Source organism: Magnolia sinica, chromosome 18 (assembly GCF_029962835.1).
Source record: "Magnolia sinica isolate HGM2019 chromosome 18, MsV1, whole genome shotgun sequence".
NCBI classification, from domain to species: domain Eukaryota; kingdom Viridiplantae; phylum Streptophyta; class Magnoliopsida; order Magnoliales; family Magnoliaceae; genus Magnolia; species Magnolia sinica.
The window spans coordinates 3,505,028-3,524,459 of NC_080590.1; the positions used below are offsets into that span (position 1 = coordinate 3,505,028).

General features: G+C 39.5%; 2 protein-coding genes across 5 annotated transcripts; one reads left to right on the forward strand and one right to left on the reverse strand.

Annotated features, from left to right (window-relative positions):
* Window positions 1-1,523: 1,523 nt before the first annotated feature.
* On the forward strand, window positions 1,524-6,158 carry LOC131232768 (uncharacterized). The gene is made up of 4 exons (XM_058229243.1): window positions 1,524-1,912; window positions 3,038-3,045; window positions 3,237-3,410; window positions 5,671-6,158. Exons 1-4 carry the CDS (start codon window positions 1,855-1,857, stop codon window positions 5,884-5,886), a joined length of 456 nt encoding a protein of 151 aa, XP_058085226.1. The 5' UTR covers window positions 1,524-1,854; the 3' UTR covers window positions 5,887-6,158.
* Window positions 6,159-9,184: 3,026 nt separating this feature from the next.
* Window positions 9,185-17,432, reverse strand: LOC131232653 (uncharacterized). 4 transcript variants are annotated; one of them, XM_058229041.1, is made up of 9 exons: window positions 16,865-17,432; window positions 16,670-16,765; window positions 15,466-15,576; window positions 15,059-15,368; window positions 13,902-14,022; window positions 13,403-13,739; window positions 12,789-12,937; window positions 10,599-11,109; window positions 9,185-9,707 (listed from the first exon to the last, which is right to left on the reverse strand). In XM_058229041.1, exons 1-9 carry the CDS (start codon window positions 17,156-17,158, stop codon window positions 9,450-9,452), a joined length of 2,187 nt encoding a protein of 728 aa, XP_058085024.1. In that variant the 5' UTR covers window positions 17,159-17,432; the 3' UTR covers window positions 9,185-9,449. The 4 variants fall into 4 exon arrangements, with proteins under 4 accessions (XP_058085024.1, XP_058085023.1, XP_058085025.1 ...); XM_058229040.1 differs by having other exon boundaries at window positions 9,185-9,725; XM_058229042.1 differs by having other exon boundaries at window positions 9,185-9,725; window positions 13,932-14,022; window positions 16,865-17,431.
* Between the last annotated feature and the right edge of the window lie 2,000 nt (window positions 17,433-19,432).

Genomic DNA, 19,432 nt, shown 5'->3' on the forward strand with positions numbered 1-19,432 from the left:
AGTAAAACGGATGAATTGGCACTTTTAGATAAATAGTGGCAAACGCACAACCAATCATAAGCGGTGTCTATGGAGGAGAGACACCGACAGTTGGTAGACTTATTAAACACCGACAGTTGGTAGACTTATTAAACCGTCCCCTACTGATTACCGCGATCCAAACCGTCCATCTAGAAGCTCTCATGGTAACATTCAATTTTATTTATTATTATTATTTTTTTTTAAGGGTAGGTATTTCAAACTGATCTCTTTGGTGCGACCCACCATAACTTTAAATCACTTCCATTTTTTAACGATGACTAAGTAAAACAGATATACGAAATGTTTCCTGTAACACCAATGTAGGGCCCATTAGGTAAATAAATAGATAATGTGTGTAATCAATAATTTTGAGTTTTACTCTCATTTTTCGTTTTCTCTGTTCATAATGAAATGCTTTGTAACGATCTTTTACGTCTAAATAACAGGGAAAGATGGTAAAAATTTTATTTATATTTAGTTAATGCATGTTATGAAATATCTTGATATAATGAGAAAGAAAATAGTTATATTTACTTAAATAAAAATAAATCTTGTAACTCAATTCAAGCCTAAATTACCATACCCGGATACCCAAATTACAGAACGTGACACTTATACAGTAGATGCCAAGAATCTCATTAATCGAAGATGAAAACCGTCTACATGAAGTTCCTCTAGGAATTACTTCTATACCGATGTTTGTAAGTTGTTTTGGATGGATGGTATAATCACTTATGAGTGAGATTATTTGCATACGTACCATATAAGGTGAGGATCTGTAGATGAATGGTCCAGATCATTGCATGTCGGGGCAGAAGGGGCGAGCTGTATGGGCTAGCCTACAGGCGAGAGTATTGCAGACCAACATGAAATCCGAGCCGGTGGAGCGGAGCCAGCTGTTGATACGCCGAGTGACTTGAGTCACACAAATTTTTTTTAAAAAAATAAAATTCAATAATATAGACACCATAACGATTTTGTGATAGTTCAACACCATCTTTCAAGTTGTGGTGTCTCATCCGCGACACGTGGCATAAATTCAGATCAATCTACACCGTTCAAGTCCTACGGCGCAATGTCGTCAAATCAGCACCACCCGATGATGTTTGTGAATTTGCAACTCTCAGCTGGGCTCATCACTGGAAGCTCTTTACTGACGTACTTGAACAGAAAAATCGTACGGTGGATGAGACACATGACTCAAAAATCAATGGTCAACAATCAAAGTAGTCTGTAATTGGATCCAAACTGGTGGGCCCCACTGAAGATGAGGTAAGCAGATAAATGCTATATTATGGAATATTTTAGCATACCGAGATGAAGCAAAAAAAGGCATGCCACGTGTATGGTGAGAAACTTATGATCCACCGAGAGATGTGTGGCCCACCAAGAGGTGTGGCCGATCATTGTAATAAATCAAAAGCAATCTGCATGTCCATATGTAGATATGAGGTAGGCATTTGAAAGCAAACTGAAAGTGCTTTTAAGAGGATAGAAAATCGAAGAGGGAGGGAAGATGAGATTAGAAAAGAGAAGAAAATAGGAAGTTGGGACTGACCGACTCGAGATGGATTCTCTTCACCGTCCTTTTCAGTCAATAATACTTGCAACATTTTCTACTATTCCAGATTGCAATTTGAATAAATACAATTCAGAGAGCATCCAAACATGACTTGTAAAAGCAACCAACCTTCTTCTTACTTCTCTTTCTACTGTCTTCTTCTTTTTTCCTCTTAACTCATCAAAATATTCGTAACCCAGAAAGGAAATCTCATTCTAGAGAGAAAAAGATAAATAGAAAGGCTTGGATTTTGTGTGTGTTTGAGAGAGAGAATGGTGGGAATTTTTTCTAGAATTTCAGGCATCAGAACTGGGCATAGAAGGTCACAGAGTGTAAGTGGATTATCTTCATTGGTCTTATTGGATTTTTTTTCTTGGATGAGATTTTTCTTCCATTCTTTTGGAATTTTTTAGTTACTGATTTGACTTTTTTTTTTTGGTTTGGATTTTTGGGTGTTGGGTCTTCTTTTTTATTATTATTATTATTATAGGTAATGGTCGAATTTTTTTCATGGATTTCTTAGATTTTGACGTTTAAAAATAAAATAAAATCTGGGTACTGGGCCTTTTCTTTTTTCTTTGTTAGATATCTCTAGGAATAGGAATATATTTCCATTTTAAATTTTCTATTGACGTGGCATTTCCATTTTTTGGATTTCCGGGTCTTTTTTGAAATATTTTTCGGGAAGAGATTTTATTATTTTTAGCTATTTTTATTTGGTTTGGATTTCTGTTTTTTTTTTTTTTTTTCAAGTTACTGCTTTATCATTTAGATTCTTTTGCAAGGAGAGGTTTTGTTTCTCTTTCTTTACTTATGATTTGTCATTTTTCATTTTGGTTTGGATTTATAGGCTTTGGGTGTCTTTCTTTTTCTTATTTTGTTTATTTTTATGTGATTGCTTTATCTCGGGTCCTAGATTTCATTTTGTAGTGACTGCTAACTTCTGGATTTTTTTTTATCTTCACTTGACTCTGACCCTTCAATTTCTTCCTGTGTTTTTTTTTGATTGATTTATGCCAAATTTCTGGTATTGTTCTTGAAAATTGAAATGATTTTACCTCTTCAATTGTTCCTAGATTGCTGGGTCCTTGATTTTTATGGGAGTTTTGGTTGACGATGTGATATTTTTCTAGGATTTTGAATCTTGGTTTGCTTGAAGTGGCTAACTTATCCTAATATATTTTTATTTTCAAGCGATTTGATTTTATTTGATCCAACCTCATTGTGTTTTATGTGCCCCCTTTTTTTTAAATCATTTTTAAGTTTGTTTGCTGTTGATTTTGTATCCTCTTCATGAATACTGATTCCAACTCTCCAAAGCAATTGCCTCTCAGCAACTGATCTTGCCTTGTTTTCGATGTTAGTGGAAGAAATTTTGCTTGATGTGATTCTTTTGTGGCCGTAGTTCTTTTGGGACCGATATTATTACGAATGGTTTTGAAGGGATTGTTTCAGCTGCTGTTGTTTTCTTGGCCCCGAAGAATTTTCTTTTAGCAGTTGTTGGTGTCCTGTTTTCATTGATTTCAGATCGGACCCTCAATTATCCAAAGAAATCGCTTTCATCTGGCTTTTTCGTGAATGAGGAAGCACATTGGTTTAAGTCGGTGGAGATTAATTATTTCTTGTATTGATGATAAGCTGATGTATGGCACAGTACGGAAGGGAAACAGTACCACCAAATGCAGAATCAACGAGTTCTGTGGCTGCTGCTGCCGCCGCCCATGGGCTTGAAGTTGCAGTGGAGTTTAAGCCAGTCGAACACCCGATTGAGCCTCTAGACACTGATCAGCCAGTCAGATGTCCATTGCCTGAACCTTCAATTCTAAATGTAAGCACGAACCCAACTACTGATTCTCTATTCTGCTGTAACTATATATATCATGATTCTTTTTTTATTTTTTATTTCTTTCCATTTGAGTGATTGAATCGGTTTGAAGAACTGACATTTTTCTATCATTCGTATAGTAATTGTCTGATATTGGTTGTTCTTGACACTCTTCATCAAGTGATGGATCAAGATTCTACTCGCGGATCACACATCTGCTTACAAATTTGCAAGTAGCTCCATTTCTACTCACACATTTTTCTTGTCATTGTTATCTGTGTTCTCACTCCGGGTGGGAAGAATTTGATTGAGTCTGCATGAGCTGGTTTTCATGCTTGTGGGGCTGCAACTCAAATCAAAGTGTTATTATTTCCACTCCATGCTGAAGATATTTTTCACATTGGAAGGAGTTCTTGGTTAGGATGGGCTGTTCAAATGCACATCTGCAAGCACGTATGAAGCACTTTGCAAGCATGCCAGAAGTTTGAGGACTAGTCATGCATCTGTTGTATTTCTCCACATCATGTGTTAAATGGGAGCTTATAGATTTTCTGTATCTATTGTGCAAATGCTTCTTCTTTTTTCTTTTTTCTTTTTGTGATGCCTAATAGCCCCTTTAGAAATGTGTGAAATGAATTTTGTAAAATTGTAGCTGAATCAGTGAATTGAGTTAATTAGTTAAATTGGAAAATTATGAGATGTGAGTTGCAGAAGTTTGGAAACTTGTGTTATCAGGCGCCAGTTGGAAAAATGTGGCAAATGGCAATTGTGCAATGCCCACTTTAAGTTGGAAATTGCACTACATTTAGAAAGAACCCCATTCCAAATTGTGCTGAATGGGGAAAAGGCCTGTCAAACTGGCTCAAAACGGCAAGCGAGTTGAAAATGGCACTATGTTTGGAAAATGAGGAAACCCTATTCCCCATTATGTCAAACTGGCTCCAATTGTCAAGTGATCTTGTTACTCCAAATAAAAATGGATAAAATCCAAAAAGTAGATTTGGAATGGAAAACATCACATTTGAGGGAAACAATAGAAAAGGAAACCGATGGAAAATAATTTGAAAGAGGTTGTTTGTTTTAGTTTCTATCATTTCCAAGGAAATGTGTGATGTTCAATGGTCAAAAAGCAAAATATGCTTCTCAAAAAGTGTGGCAATGAAGATTAACAAGTTTTTGGGAGGAAAGGGAAAAAACCCCTTTTCTAGGAAAACCATGGAAAGGAAAACTGTTTTCCACAGGTTACTTTGTTGTTGCAATCAACAAAAAAACGTCACATATGTCGAAAATGTTTTCTTTTTCATGGTTCGCTTTTGAATTTCAACAATTGAAACATTCCCTTAAAAAATAAATTCATTTGATATGAAGCCCCAGCTCATAAAATCTCCCAACCTTTGCGATTTATTTAACACAACCGGATCCTCACCAAGCCCTACACTGTAAGTCAGAAATTATTGAACTTGCCCCACCAATTATGAATCTTCTCAACAGGCCCTGAATGACCAATGTTCAAGAACAAGGAGAGAGATAATAGGTCACCTTGTCTTAATCCATCACAAACAAAAATCATTTGCCCATTTACCATTAACACAGTGCTAGAAATGCGCCACATAAGCTAATTGCTCCCCTATTTTTGGAGTGTTGATTGAACAAATGCTGAATCAGAAGAAATAACAGCCTGCAGCTACCAAAAGAATGAGTTCTTTTGATGAGCAAGGATCCGACTTTTCTGGACCTTTTTTATTTAGTTATATTTAAGCTGGCCTGATGTGCCAACCGTGCATGGAACAGCCAACCTGTCCCTTGTTTGGAACAACCAAGCAGGCAGCAGGTGCGCCCCAACCTGGTCCCTGCATCTTATGGGCCACGTATGTATGTTGAATGTGTATGGTTGGTAACTCCTTTTAAGGCATCCACTGGTTTTCTACACTAGCCACCCACCTGATGTGTTTCCCAGCCTAATCTTTGGGCCAGGACATTGAAATAGTGGGCCCCACCTGACACAGCCTGAAGAACCCTCATGCGTGCCGGGTGGCACTTGCGGTTGTGTAGATGGCAGATCTGTTTTCCCTGTGACTTGCTCTTTTTCTTTTTTCTTTTTTCTTTTGCTTTATTATGGTGAAACACATTTTCTTGCGAAATATTTCCTAGGCGTTCGCTTTTACTGTCTTTGTAATTTCTATAACGAAATATAATCACCTTGTTTGACTAGTGAGTTCCATCTCTTTGAAATTGGGGTTCTTTGTGTTGTTCCAACAATCAGGATGGAACAATATGGAAGGAACGGCTGTCAGCAAGCATGGGAAGGAGGTCCGACTTGCCAGTTGTGAGGGAAGGAGTACATTCTGAATCCGAAGCAGCAGCTGGAACAAAGCCACGGTCAGTCCCGGCTCGTCGGTCACGCCTACCATCGTCCATCAGTGCTCCTGAGAATGACCTCATAAATATGCTGGAAGAATGCAGAGCAGCTGCAGATTAGATTTTGTATGGTATAGCATTGCATTGATATAGGAATATAAGATATGGCTGTTTGTTTCTGTTTTGCTATCTTTGATATATTTTTGCTCCATGTAATTTTTCTCTTATCTTTTGAAATTCCTACGAGACTATTCAAATAGGGAATGGAAAGTACAAAAACATAAACTCAAATCATCTCCTTTTCACATTGTATAACTGAAAACCTTTGTAAAACCACATGGTTCTGCCGGACATTTTCTTGAGAGAAATGGGTTTTTCTTGGTTTGACCTGAATATTCAAAATCAGACAATTTTTGTAATTATTATCAATCCTTGCTTCTAATTGACAAACGGGCCTAACAGCAAATGAGCATGACTGGTAAAAAGAATGCAGGCTAGACTCCTTTACGAGGAACCAAATGCAGTTTACCAGAATCTTAATACAAAGCCTATAACCAAGTGTAGGTTTCATTTAGACTATTTCATTTGTTTGTTCAGAAGGATCTTGAACAGAGTGTTTTGAGCCTTTGAATTGCATGTGAGCATCGCAACAGCAGGTACGGATTTGTTTCCAGCCAGTCATTTTAATATCTGTTACCATTAGAATTCAGGAGGATGTGCTAGTAAGATTAGTGTTACTCTATGATTCAAATTCAACAATTTGATCGCTTTTGTTGAAACCATTCAGCGGATATAGAAAATGGACATGGAATACAAGAAATGGAAACTATATATACCAGGGTCATTTGGATGCCTGTAAAAATCCTTAATAGTTATAAAGGGGTTACAGGTAATCGAATTGCAGGGGCTGTTTGGATACTTGCATTTGCTTGTAATGCCTTCACTGGCTGTAAACATAATATAGCCTTTAGGTGTAATATGAAACCTGGCCAGGTTTCAGATTAGATGTTTTTATAGTTAAAAAGATATTAGACATGATAGAACAAAAATGGTCGATACACACTCGTGATGTGTGGGGCGCACTTAAAAGTGTACGGTACATCCAATTTGTCTATCATATGCTTCCCTTGATTCTCTCCTATGGCCCCTAAAGAACAGCTTGATTGATCATTAAATGGACCACATGAGAGGGAAGGATGAGACGCTCACTATTAAAACTTCCAGATTGCATTTGGGGCCTACTGTGATGGGTGAAAGACATCCAATACATTCAGTGCGTGCATGCTTTGATGCTCTCCTAGAGCCTCAAAAATCAAACTTTTTTTTTATGTGATTTGCCAATTTAGCTTTGTGTGGTGTCGATACTTATTTTATACATTTTAAATACTTTACAAGTTAGCCAAACACGATCTTTTTACCTGTAAATAAACTACCAATTAAAAGCTAAACAGAATAGTATGTAAATATCTTTTCAGATGTAAAGTGTTTACAACTTAAAACTTTATAAGCATCCAAACGACCCCTTACAAAATCTATGTTTGGTATGCAGGGCAGCTTTCCATGAATTAATGTAGAAATGTAAAAGGGTTAACAGAGAAGTTGTCGTCATCATCATCTAAGCCTTATACCAACTTATTAAGGCTGACACATGAATACGTTTCTGCGATTCCACTCATCTTCCAACCATGTCTCTTTTGGTGACATTGATTTTCTTATCTTTTGTGGATTCGGTTGAATGGGATCCAATGCCTTTCTTGGTAAACAGCATCAAAGTCAGATTCTGCCTATATCATTTTCACTCAAGAATTACCGTAGAAAGATCCGATGTGATGGTTCACAGATGAATTACTTGCAAAGAGGAAAAAGAATTACAAGTAACTTGCAACAGAGTTTAGGAAGCCTGACATTTAACTTGAAGAATCAATCCGGTGGAGCTCGTCGACTCACTGAAACCATGAAGAAGCTCAAAAGTAAAAGCTGGATAACTGATTATTATTTTAGCAACGTACCCAAAGCATCTTTGATTGAATGGACTGATTTTTATCCTTTGAATGTGGGCCGTTCTGTTTCCGCCGCTATTTTTTCATAATCCATGGATTGGTCGCTAGCACCACGAGATCAAAGTACTTTATTTTGGGGTAGTAAGCAATCTGTAGTAGAACCTGTTGAACATACACTTCTCCATCAGGTCTTGATTGCCAATGTTCATGCTATTTATTGGATGGTTACAAATCTCCGATGAGTATGATTTTAACTCGACGGAAATGACTTTCTCATTGAGTCAACTCAACATCCAGTTGAGTCGGGTTGACTCAATGAGTTTTTACTAAACAAAAGGTATACTAGAACTCGATCTGGAATGTCCAAAGATGATCAACCAGGAACCTGGTCCATCTCTCCACAAGAATTCTACCATAAGAGTTTCATGATGGGTGTATCAACACATCTATATTGTACTTGTAAAATGCTAGCGTTTCGTGATCGACTCATGGTGGCCATTTGATCAGTGGCCTGAAACGGGGACGGTCTGCTCTAAACAGCTCAATGAGTCCGCATCCAAGAGGCAAAATTGACACAAAAAATGGATGGTTGTTACTTGTCTGATCACTTCAGATTTTGGCCTCTAACCTGTCCATGTGGTGGCCCACCAGATCAACACTCACGGTCACCACAAATGTTTGAGACGTGCACAGTAGGTAACCGCATGACCACCTACAATGGGCACATCACAACGGCATTCCTCTTTTTTTCACAAGGGAAATGATGTCACAACGTGCTATATTTGTCTGTGATCAACAACTAGTCCATGTGGGGCCCGCATGATGTGTGTATGACATCCAACCCAACCAACAGATTCACCTCACGACAATGCATCCTGCCTGTAACCAAGGCTAATCAAATCATCACACAGGCCAGGCCTTAGAAAACTAAGGGCAACCCTCCAGAAAAAGACCTCCACAACTAAGAACTTACTGGTCTTTATCATTCAGAAGGTTCAGTCCCACACCCTGACTTCAATGGTGGGAACAACCTCAGCACTCCGGCACTAAATTCAGCTTGTGGGGCTGACATGGCTTGTGCATGGCATCCAAACCGTACACTAGTTTCACACAACCAGAAAAAATGGAAGCCCTCGAAAGTGAGGTCGGTGGCACAATCAGGCTAGCCCCATCTCTTTATTTTGTAGGTTTTTCAATTTTTCATTTTCCATGGTGTGGCCCACCTGATGGTTGCTTCAGCTTCAATTTTTTTAGTGGGGAGCAGGGCAACCCCATCAGAAGGATCGGATTTCAGGCACACACCACGGCAAACCCACACTACCTAGCAATTTCCCTTGTGATAAATGGGCAAATTCAAGGGCAGAAAATCTTCAGGTAGCAAGCATTATAGAAATCCAACCTGCGGTTTATTTCCTGAAATCCCATTTGAAACTCATGGAAAATTACTCATGCTTCTACTCACGAATTACAATACAACATCTAAATGCCGTTGAAGAAGGAATTTTTCATTGGAATCATCACAAAAACTGGATTTCATCAGCTCAATGTCCCAACATGAAAAGCCCATATATATACTTAAACATATTTTCATATTCTTAAGAAGTACCAATTCAATTTACTATCCAATTCAGCTTTCAAAGTAACTGACAAACATGCCCACGAACGAAGCATTGGCGGCACACCATTAGGCATTTCTACTAGAGAAGCTACCAGTAGAAACTACAACCGACTTCCTGACTCGATATCGATGCTCGCTCGCCAGATTAGCTACGTGCTTACCCCGTGAGATCCCATGGTTCATCCATGGTTTCTTATGCCATCCGGCCATGTAGGTGCCTTCCACAGCCCGTGATCCAATGGCCGCTTGCATGGAGATGAAGAAGATGAGGATGAAGAGGGATTTGAAAACTGCTTTCACCTGCATTGTTTCTCTTGATCCTATCTGTACAAAAACGATGGACTGTAGGTGGTGGGTTTTGAATGGGCTTTGCGTTATATATAAAGCGGCCAACAGATACTATTTTTTTATATATACTTTCAAAAAAAAAATATGCCAAACTTGGCTTAGACTTCACGTGAAATCATTTCAAGTTCTCCTCCCATTCAATTGCTAGCATTTGTGGTGACTAGTGATGGTCGTGTTGGTGGGTTGCATTGATGAATGTGGTTGCAATGATTTCAGTGGGACTACCAAATTCCGAAAAAGTCACTGCACAGCATGGCTTGTAATGAACAGTCATGATCAAATCAAGGCCCTCCCAATCAAGGGCAATCCTCTAAATTCCTTCATTAAGATAATGGATATCTCATGAAGTATTAATGTGGGAATACAGAATGTGGCAAGCGTCTACGACTGGGATGACACAACTTGAGTGTGTCCCCTGATCAAGAGCCACACCACAAGTGGACATTATACAAAAGTGGACTGCTCATCTGATGGGCCCCACCAGATGGGTCACAACCCAAAAATAGCACCGACTGGATTAACATTCTTAGGATGGGTTGGAATGGGTGCAACATCCAGTGCTGCCCATGGGACTAATGGTCCAGATCAAGATTTCATGAGCTTGTATGGTTTGGATTAATTGGCACCAACTGAGATTTGGCGGGGGGAAAATCCAATTTTATTTCATTGAAAACAGGTGCTTGGCAAATCACGAGACAACTATTGGATTAATAAAGATACCAAAATCCCCTCACCACTCAAAGGGTAAAGGAAAAGTAATGATGACAACAGAAGAAGGGAGAGGAATAACAAAAGGTAAAGCAGATAAATCACCTGCTTGTCTATAATGAGAACAACCAAAAGAGAATAACAGGAAAAGAATCATACGTTAGTAGCACTCTCCCCTTCGCCCGCAAGTTTCCTTCTCTGCTGATGCTCTGCAACCTTGTAATCCACAACCTCGCGGAACATGGCTGCATCAAGCTCGCAGTCCTTGCTTCCGTAGACAGCGGCCTGAACACTGGCCATCAGCTTCGCTATCTCCCTGCCTGAAAATCCGTCCGTTTTGGCTGCAGCCTCCCGGATAACATCATCTGATAATCCATTGATCTGTATCTTCTGCTGTTGCCGCCTGAAGAAGGGCAGCCACCCACGCTTTTGATCACCCGCCCGTGCAATGTATTTGTCTAGGTAGAGTTTGAGCAACTTGAAGCGTTCCTCCTCTCCGGGTAGGGGGAATTCGAGAACCTCATCAATACGGTCGGTGACAGCGGAGTCGAGATCGCCTGGCCGGTTGGTAGCAAGGGCGAGGACTATGTCTTTGGACTGGTCACCTGTTCGGAAGAGGATAGCATTGAGAGCACTCCGTTGGGCTTCACTCATGTGAATCTTGTTACGCCTAGAAAATTGGACAGCAGGAATCAGTACTCACATTTGGGTTGATGGTACCTAAATATGAGGCAGACATGCATGCATGATCTACGTCAAGGCATTCGGCTCATCAACTATGAAACACCGACAGTCCATGTCTTAGAAAGAGCTGGGTCAGACGCATGTTTGATATGTCAATGCATATACCGAGAAGACACCTTAATATATCTTCTTTCTCATTTTGTAATACTCACATAGCATTGGTATATGTACACATGCATACACATTCTTCAGAAGTTTGCTAAATCCACATGGGTGTAGATCTAACCTCTCTACAAGCTGCCACAGATGTAGCACACGAGTGCAGGATCCAAGCTGTCCATAATGTAAGAGCTTCAAAATGTAGATACCCGGACCCAAAAGGTCAGGCCTGTCCACTCATCAGGTGGGCCATTGGGTACAAAACAAACAGAGCTAAAGTAAGCTTGGCCATTTTTTTTTCAACAGCTAAAGTAATCTTGGCCTCTTCTTTTTTCTTTTTTTTTTCCAACGATCCATTTGTTATTGACACTCTTGCCAACCTGATGAGTAAACACCTGAAATTCTGGGCCACGACACGATATCTACATGTTGGGGCTCCTTCAGCATGGATGCCAGCTTCACAAATGTGGTGGCATGTAAAAGTGCTGGATCCACACCATGGTGTTAAAAAATAGTTACGTTGCAGCTGTAACGGCCATCACGTAATGGTAATGGTGGTGCCCATTACACTATGGAGCCATAATGCCCAATGTGGAAAAATTGGCCCGTTGCGAACCCGTAATGGACCAACCAATACATCTTTTCCCTGAAAATTTCCGATCGTTAGTTATGGCCCATAGTAACAGCCATAAGGCTGGCCATTACGGCCACCATTGCCATTACTAAATACCTTGATTCTACATGCACATGGAATTCACAATTATCCTTTTTTTCTTTTATATCACTACTTTTATGAACTCATCTCACTTAAATAATATTTTTCCAACATAACCATAAACGAATGGACCAGTCGCCAACCAGGCTTTCCACACAAGTGGTTTCTAGTACCCAGAGTCTGCTCAAATTGCATACAAGATTTCCTGGTTGATGAATCATTTCTATCATGGTTCTAAAACTTGCTGACACGACTTGAAACTAGGTCAAGTCAACTCAGCTCTGCAAGATCTTGATTCAAGTCCTTAGGAAATTCGGTCTTGATACTGACTCAGCCCAGACACGGGAAGGCTTGTCAAGTCGACATGCAAACTCGGTCAACTTGACACGACTCACAATGACTTGAGGTTGATTCCCTGGCTTGTGAAATTGGCATTTATGAAAAATGAAAATGCAAAGGGAACACATGTCGAACTCATTACTACTGTGAGAGGTAGTGACACCCTCTACCACTAGACTACACAGTACTTCATTGTTAGGTTTCTCATTTTAGGATAGTTATAATAAATGTAACTATTTTAAGTGTTCTTTATAAATAATTTATAATTATTAAATATCCAGTCGAGTCAGGTGAAGTCTTCAAGTTGACCTGACCCGAGCGAACATTCTGTTGAGTCCGAGTTTTCAGGTTTTTAAACTATGATTGCCAATTAAAGCTTCTCCAGTACCAAGTCAGAAGTAAAAGTGTCAGGATAATACACTAACAAGCATTATGTAGTAAAGATCACGTACTCGCATAAAAATGCATCTGCTTCATCAATGAAAAGCAGCAAACCCTTTTGAGACTTCTTAGCCCAATCAAATAGCTGATGTATCTTGGTAACCGCCTGTGATCCCAATGGCGCTACATCTCCGCCAGTCATCAACGCATAATCAAGCCCCTGGGAGTGCGTTATACACCAATCAGTTAGATAAATGTCAGAAAAAAGAGGAATCACGTGTTGGCCCATGATATGTAATAGTGTTCTCAGGCCCTAAATTCCATCATGTCAGCGATATGCATCATCGACCTTAGAGGCTTGACCCTCTATGGACCATGCCAACAAAACTTAGAAATGCATCAGTTAAATCCATTGTTAGGTGTCCAGAGAATTGATGGCTAGGGAAAGAAGAAAAGAGACGATCCGCATTCAGTGAAAGGGGCTGAATTGGATGGCTAGGATGTTCCAATTTGGGGGAGTTTGTGGCATGGCCAATCCACAGTGGCGCCTATCAGATCAAAAGTCTGGCTATCAAACCGTGAGCCAATTCCTAGGAACTAGGATGAATCATAAGTCCACCCATAAAGAATGCATTAGTTGCTTTCACAGTTACGTGAAATGCATGGATATGTTTTGAACACTTACAGATTTATGAGCAAGTTCTCTTGCAGCCATAGTTTTCCCAGTTCCTGGAGGACCGTAAAACAGCATGTTGCGAAACGGTGCTTGATGGGATTTTGTATTTGCAGTAGCACGGGCAAGCTGTTCTATTCTTTTCTGAAGAGAAGGATTCAGAATCACATCGCCAAACCCTTTACCATTTCCCCCTGAACTGGCTCCTTTGTCAGTTTTACGTGATAATGAGCTCATTGCACGAGAGACCAAACCAGACCAAGGGTACTTCCCTCTGGAGGACTCTCTGATCAGGGATGGTTGCCCTAATATTCTTTCAACATAGCCCCAAACCACCCTAGCACCCTCTCTGCAAGAAAAGGAAAGAAAAAAAAAAAGAAAAAAAAGGCAAGACGTAATAAATACCACGAAGAGCAACTAACGGACCTTACACAACTATCAAATGCCCGCACTATAAAAAGCATTATTTACTTGTCGAGAATAAGAAGCAAACAAAAAAAAAATTACTTACAAACATTTGTTTGCAAAACCCAAAAGGTACCTTGTCGTGTAGATCCCTGCTGCAAGAGCTGTTACTCCCCCAACAGCTACAACAAGCTTATTCTGATCTGTTAGTATGGCCCGCAAACCACCTACAAGATATAGAATAATCCCATTCAGTCAAGCACTAAGTTTGTTGCCTTAGCACATAAAAAGACATCTGCATCACATTCAAGTCTCTCCAGCAAGCCGGCTCTTCAGGGGGAATCAATAAAGACAATTTGAAGGATGAGGAAATTAATCAAGATGGATATACCTTTCAAAAAAAATCAAGATAGATATCTTTCTGCTGTCCAAAGGTTATTATCTGTGACCTTTTTCAAGAATGCAATCACCCAAAATTTTCACAGCATTCCTTTTGATGAATGAGAATTTATTAGTAAAGAATTAAAGAAAAACAGAACAAGCCTCTTTCAAACTCGTTGATTTCAATCAACCTGTGTAAAAGACTTATTACATTGCATCTGTCAGAGTTTGTGCCCTCATTGCCAGTCCCCATCTCAGATAAAGGAGGAAGTTGCATCAGTTAGGCAGCCGGTGAGAAACTTTTGCCATGACTTTCATCATGAATCCCAACAATATGACATTCCAAACTCATGCTAGGGTGTTCCAGTTATGGACGTTGATAGAGTGGAATTGCGGAATAGGATTTGTGCGCCCAACCCAATTCATTAGGATAAGGTTTAGATTATGATAATGACGAGAACAAGCCTCTTTTAAAAATGGAGCAAAGCATGATAAATACAAGTTAAACATCATTTGACATACAAAAGAGGCACAGTAAAGGAAATTGAGCAGTTTCCAAATATTTATGTAGGAACAACCACTTTCCTTTTGATCACATTAACACACCCACTGTGAAAATTAAATAACGACCAACTGGTGATGGCAGAATTCATTTATTTAACTGTCATCCACAGAAAATCCAGTAGTTGCTCATACTCAAAGGTACCACCAAGAAGCAACACTGATGCCAAAGAGATTATCATATTGAAAACCATGAAAGAATGTTAGTTTTTCAAAAAGTCTACACCTGCGTATCATCTTCAACCTGTATCTATATATTGGCCGTGAATGATTTCAAAACAAATGCCCAAACTTCTCATAAATGTGGAATTGAGTTTGCACCTCCTATATGCTCAAAAGTTGTGTTTATAGCTGCAAGCCATTTCTCTCTCTCAGCATTTGCCCGTTCTACTAGCATCCGTTTATTTACCTCTTCAGCTAGTTTTGCTTCATGTGCCCTTCCTTCTGCTTCTGCAATAGCCTTAACCCTGATTGTTTCCCGCTCTATCTCAGCCCTCTCCCTCTCTGTTTGCCGACGTTGGGCTTGGATCTGTTCTTCTGTTGCACGGCGGGTTTGCTCCTGTCTGATGGATGATTCTTCTTGCATTTTGACAAGCTCTTGATTCCTTGCTCTTTGACTTTCATTCTCTGCCTGCAGGGTTAAAACAAGAAAAAGAATAAAAGTTATTATCCTGCCACCAAAAAAAAAAAAAATTGACAGACAAAGAAAGCATAAAGAGTAGGCATGCCTGCATTCTCTTCCTTGCCAATTCATCCTCATAACGAGCCATTTGGGCTTTTGTCTGTGCCTGTTGCTGAACTAGTTTCTTCTGTTCTTCATATATTACCCGCTGTCTTTCCTGCAAGATGAGAAAAGATAAACAAAATGCTTCATGACAAGTCGTATGAGCAACCTTATAAGTTTTGAACTGCTTGTGCCAGGCCTAAACAAAATGCAAGATGATAAAGATTGCTAGAAGGATTAGGGTTGGCAAAGGTCATGCCTGAATTTGAATTGGATACGAGTTTTGAACTGCTTGTGCCAGGCCTATTCAAAATTTCTACATTGCTCAGCCCATACATGGCCTATTGCCCTCCCTAAGAAGGATGTTTCACAGGACAGCTAAAATGTCAGCAGACAATAGAGGTACAAATACTTGAAATGTGTGGATCAGTTAAACCATAAAAAAGTAGCCAATGGCATGCGCATGGTGCAGGGAAGCAGTCCTCATGCGAGCAGAATTCCATTTCTTTTAACGAATTACGCAAACAAATATCCATTACCTAGAGTGCTGGTAGAAGGGGCTCCTAACAACACCCAACAGTGTTTTTCCATATGTTTTGTTTTAAGCATTAAAAAAAGAAAAAAGAGGTCTGTGTTAGCATGCTTGTCAAATTCACATTGGGGCAGATTGGGCCATTCGGGTCCACAATCTATTCTGATAGGTATTTCTGTCAGCCACCTTTCCTGGGAACTGCACCTGAAGAAAAATGTCTGCCCCAACTGGCATTTGGGCAGCACAGCATCCACCCCAGAATTCCAGGAATGCCCAAATGTACTGTGAAAACTCCACCAAACCATTCTAGTGTAATGATATGTTTCATTTTACCAAAATAACACACGTTCACTTCACTCACATAAGAAGCTTCTACATTTGGTAACATGAAGCATCCACATTTCAAGCATTCAATTTTTTTTCCCCACAAAAGGCTCCCTTCACTGAAGAATGCAATAAATTGGAGTCCACACAAGACACACTGACGAAGAAATCAGATAAAATCGACAACCTGCATGTAACATATAAATGTTCATCTCCATTTCAATGCAAATACCCACCAACAGATTTGTTTCTTCGATACATTTCTAAATAGAAAATCACCATCAACGTAAGTACGTGTTCTGGCTCTTTTTATGATTAAATAGTGAAAGAAGTATGAAAGCTTGCTACTTACAATTTCATGCTGAGATTGTAGAGCCTGGAACTCAGATTGCTTTGCCGCCAACTCTGCCTGCCTTGTCTCTTCTTGCTTTTTCATCAAATCAAAAACCTAAGAAAACCAAATAAAATTTTAAAAAAAAATCCTCCAGTGAACAAAATAAATAAATAAATAATTGAAATTTAGAAGAAAAAGGAACAAGTACGCTACTTGTTTGGCTTGCGACGAGCTGTTGATCTCCCGCACGGCCTTGGCGCCTCTCTCAAGCGCTTCTGGGTCGAACCCAGCCGCCGTTGTCCGTGGATTGTCGTTCCGGGGCCGCGGTTCTTCTTTCGCTGCGGGCTCCGCTGGAGGGGTTTGTGGAGAAGCTTGGGGAGGAAGAGGGGAAGGAGGAGAAGAAGAAAAGAGAGGGAAATGAAACGGGCTATCGGCGTAAGCATGGTCGACGGATAGAGCTGCCGACGCCATCGCAGAAACAATCCCTATTGCACGAATCCCAGCCATCTTCTTCAAACCCTAAAAAACTGAGAGAGAGAGAGAGAGAGAGAGAGAGAGAGAGAGAGAGAGAGAGAGAGAGAGATGTCAGCTGCAATTTCGCTTCCTTTGAGTGAAATTAGAAGAGATTTGAAGGGATTTTCTGGCCATTGGAGAAGATTTTTGGATGGTTCTTATTCATAAAGAAGGCAAATTTTCGAGGTGGAATGGCACCTGGAAGGGGCGCGAGTTTTCTAGGGTTTTGCTTCTTGCTTGGGGTTTAAGGCGTCAAGAAAAAACCGACTCTTTTGCTTATTCTGCTTTTGGTTTTGACGCTCGTGTAAAATGGAACCGTCAAAATACACATGCCCACGTAGGTTCTAACCCGCCCTCGCGCGCATGAGATGGAGAGAGGAAGCCAACCATAGGCTTGTGCCTGGCCCACCATGGTGTGTATCTGTAATCAAACGCATTATTAAGATATAAATCGACGGAATCCAATCAAAATTGTACCTTCCATTAAAATAAGTGGGCTCATTCCGAATTGCATATGCAATACTCATTCTGTTTTTACATAACTATGCTATGGATGATCTTATTCATTGGTTGTACGGCACTTAATGAGTTTCCATTTGTGAGAATTTGAGATACTGATGCTACATTTTTACTCAATTACCCAACTTTTATGCAGGTCCCTACTTATGCCTCGGCTGACGCCAACTCATGAGCTTCTGTACTCATTATGGTGAAATAACATTGCGATGTGAGTGAGATGTGAGTGAGTGCGTTAAAAAGGGGCCGGATACACCTATTACCAGCTTCTTATCTACTTATCCAATTACTCTATGGCAGTTGTATAATTTAGGCATCTTAGAAGGAAACCGAATCAGTGCCTTACACGGGGAGGGACACTTCTCTATGAGTGATATGCCTCCGAGTGGATGGGCAATTCCTCCAGCTCAGAACTGAGCCGAAAATCATCACTTCCGAGCCTAACTTCTAGAGAGTCCACAGCCTGCCACCGATACCTCCCTCTGTTGCTGGTATCATTCATAGTTCTTACAGGTCCACCAGAGGGCGCAGTTCTACATCATTCTCACAAGTTGATTAGAATCTAGTGTTTAACATATTAAATACTAATATATAGTATATTGAAATTTATAGTGTAAACGGTATATTAGATATTTATATTATACAACTTTTTTGGAGCTTGTCTGGTTTCTCAATTACAAAGGTAAATGATCATAAATGCATATAGATTATTTATTTATGTAATTGTGTCATAATATCACTTACATTTGATGATAATAATATTTTTACTACATTATTTGTTTCATCTAAAAAAATTTGTTGAAAAAATAATAAATTTATAATGTGAGAAATATAATTATTACAGTTAACTTTACTAACTTTCTTTACATGTGTATTCAACTTTTGATTTTACGAGTTTTGATTCTTATTTAAAAAAATATTTGGAAATAATAATAATAACTCATTTATTTTAATTTCTTAGAAAATTAGAAAACCAAATAGGTTATAAATGCATTTGTTAATTTTTGTAGATACTTAATTTGCTTTTTAATTCTTCACTCATCGAACATTCAATTATTGTACCATCCAACTTCTTTAGGTCATATTACCAACTTATATTTGGTTGTTTAAGCACTTGGGGGGCGGATTGCATCCTACCTCCGCCTGAAAGGTAATCTGTCCGGATAGGACTCTTTGGGGCTCACCGTAATGTAAGTGTTTTATCCACATCGTTAATCACTTTTCTCAAATTAATTTCAGGTGTGTGATTTTTTAAAAAAAAAATTAAGCATATCCACAGCTCCACTGAACCACATCAAAGGAAACAACAGTTATAATAACAACCACTGTGGAAACCTTTCTAAGGGTCATCATAATGTTTTTTTATATATATACCATACAACCTATTCATAAGGTCATGAAGATGTGGATTAAGTGAAAACACAAATATCAGCTTCATCTGAAACTTATCAAGCTCCCAAAAAGTTTTTTAATGGTGGATGTTCAATCCCCACTTTGTGGTCTACTTAAGCCTTGGACCTGCCTTGTTTTTTGGCTCATAACTTAAAATGATTTGAGAAAAACTATGAATGGCGTGGATAAAGCAATTTAATCACAATGGGCCTCACAGATCTTTGCCTGGATGGATTACTGTCCGGCGGGGGTAGGACGCAATCCGCGTCCAATGCACAGCGACTCAGATTGCTTCCTACCCTTGCCGGGGACCATCATGATGTAAGTATAATATCCACGCCGTTCATCGCTTTTCTCATA

Bases quoted from the DNA above. Each gene is read 5' to 3' on its own strand.
- LOC131232768 (XM_058229243.1), top strand. From the start codon at position 1,855: ATGGTGGGAATTTTTTCTAGAATTTCAGGCATCAGAACTGGGCATAGA. The intron at 3,411-5,670 runs GTAAGCACGAAC...TCCAACAATCAG, and splicing joins CTGAACCTTCAATTCTAAAT to GATGGAACAATATGGAAGGA.
- LOC131232653 (XM_058229040.1), bottom strand. From the start codon at position 17,158: ATGGCTGGGATTCGTGCAATAGGGATTGTTTCTGCGATGGCGTCGGCA. The intron at 13,740-13,901 runs GTAAGTAATTTT...CTTTTCTTGCAG, and splicing joins GGTTTTGCAAACAAATGTTT to AGAGGGTGCTAGGGTGGTTT. The intron at 9,726-10,598 runs GTATGATTCTTT...CACCACCTACAG, and splicing joins AAGGGGAGAGTGCTACTAAC to TCCATCGTTTTTGTACAGAT.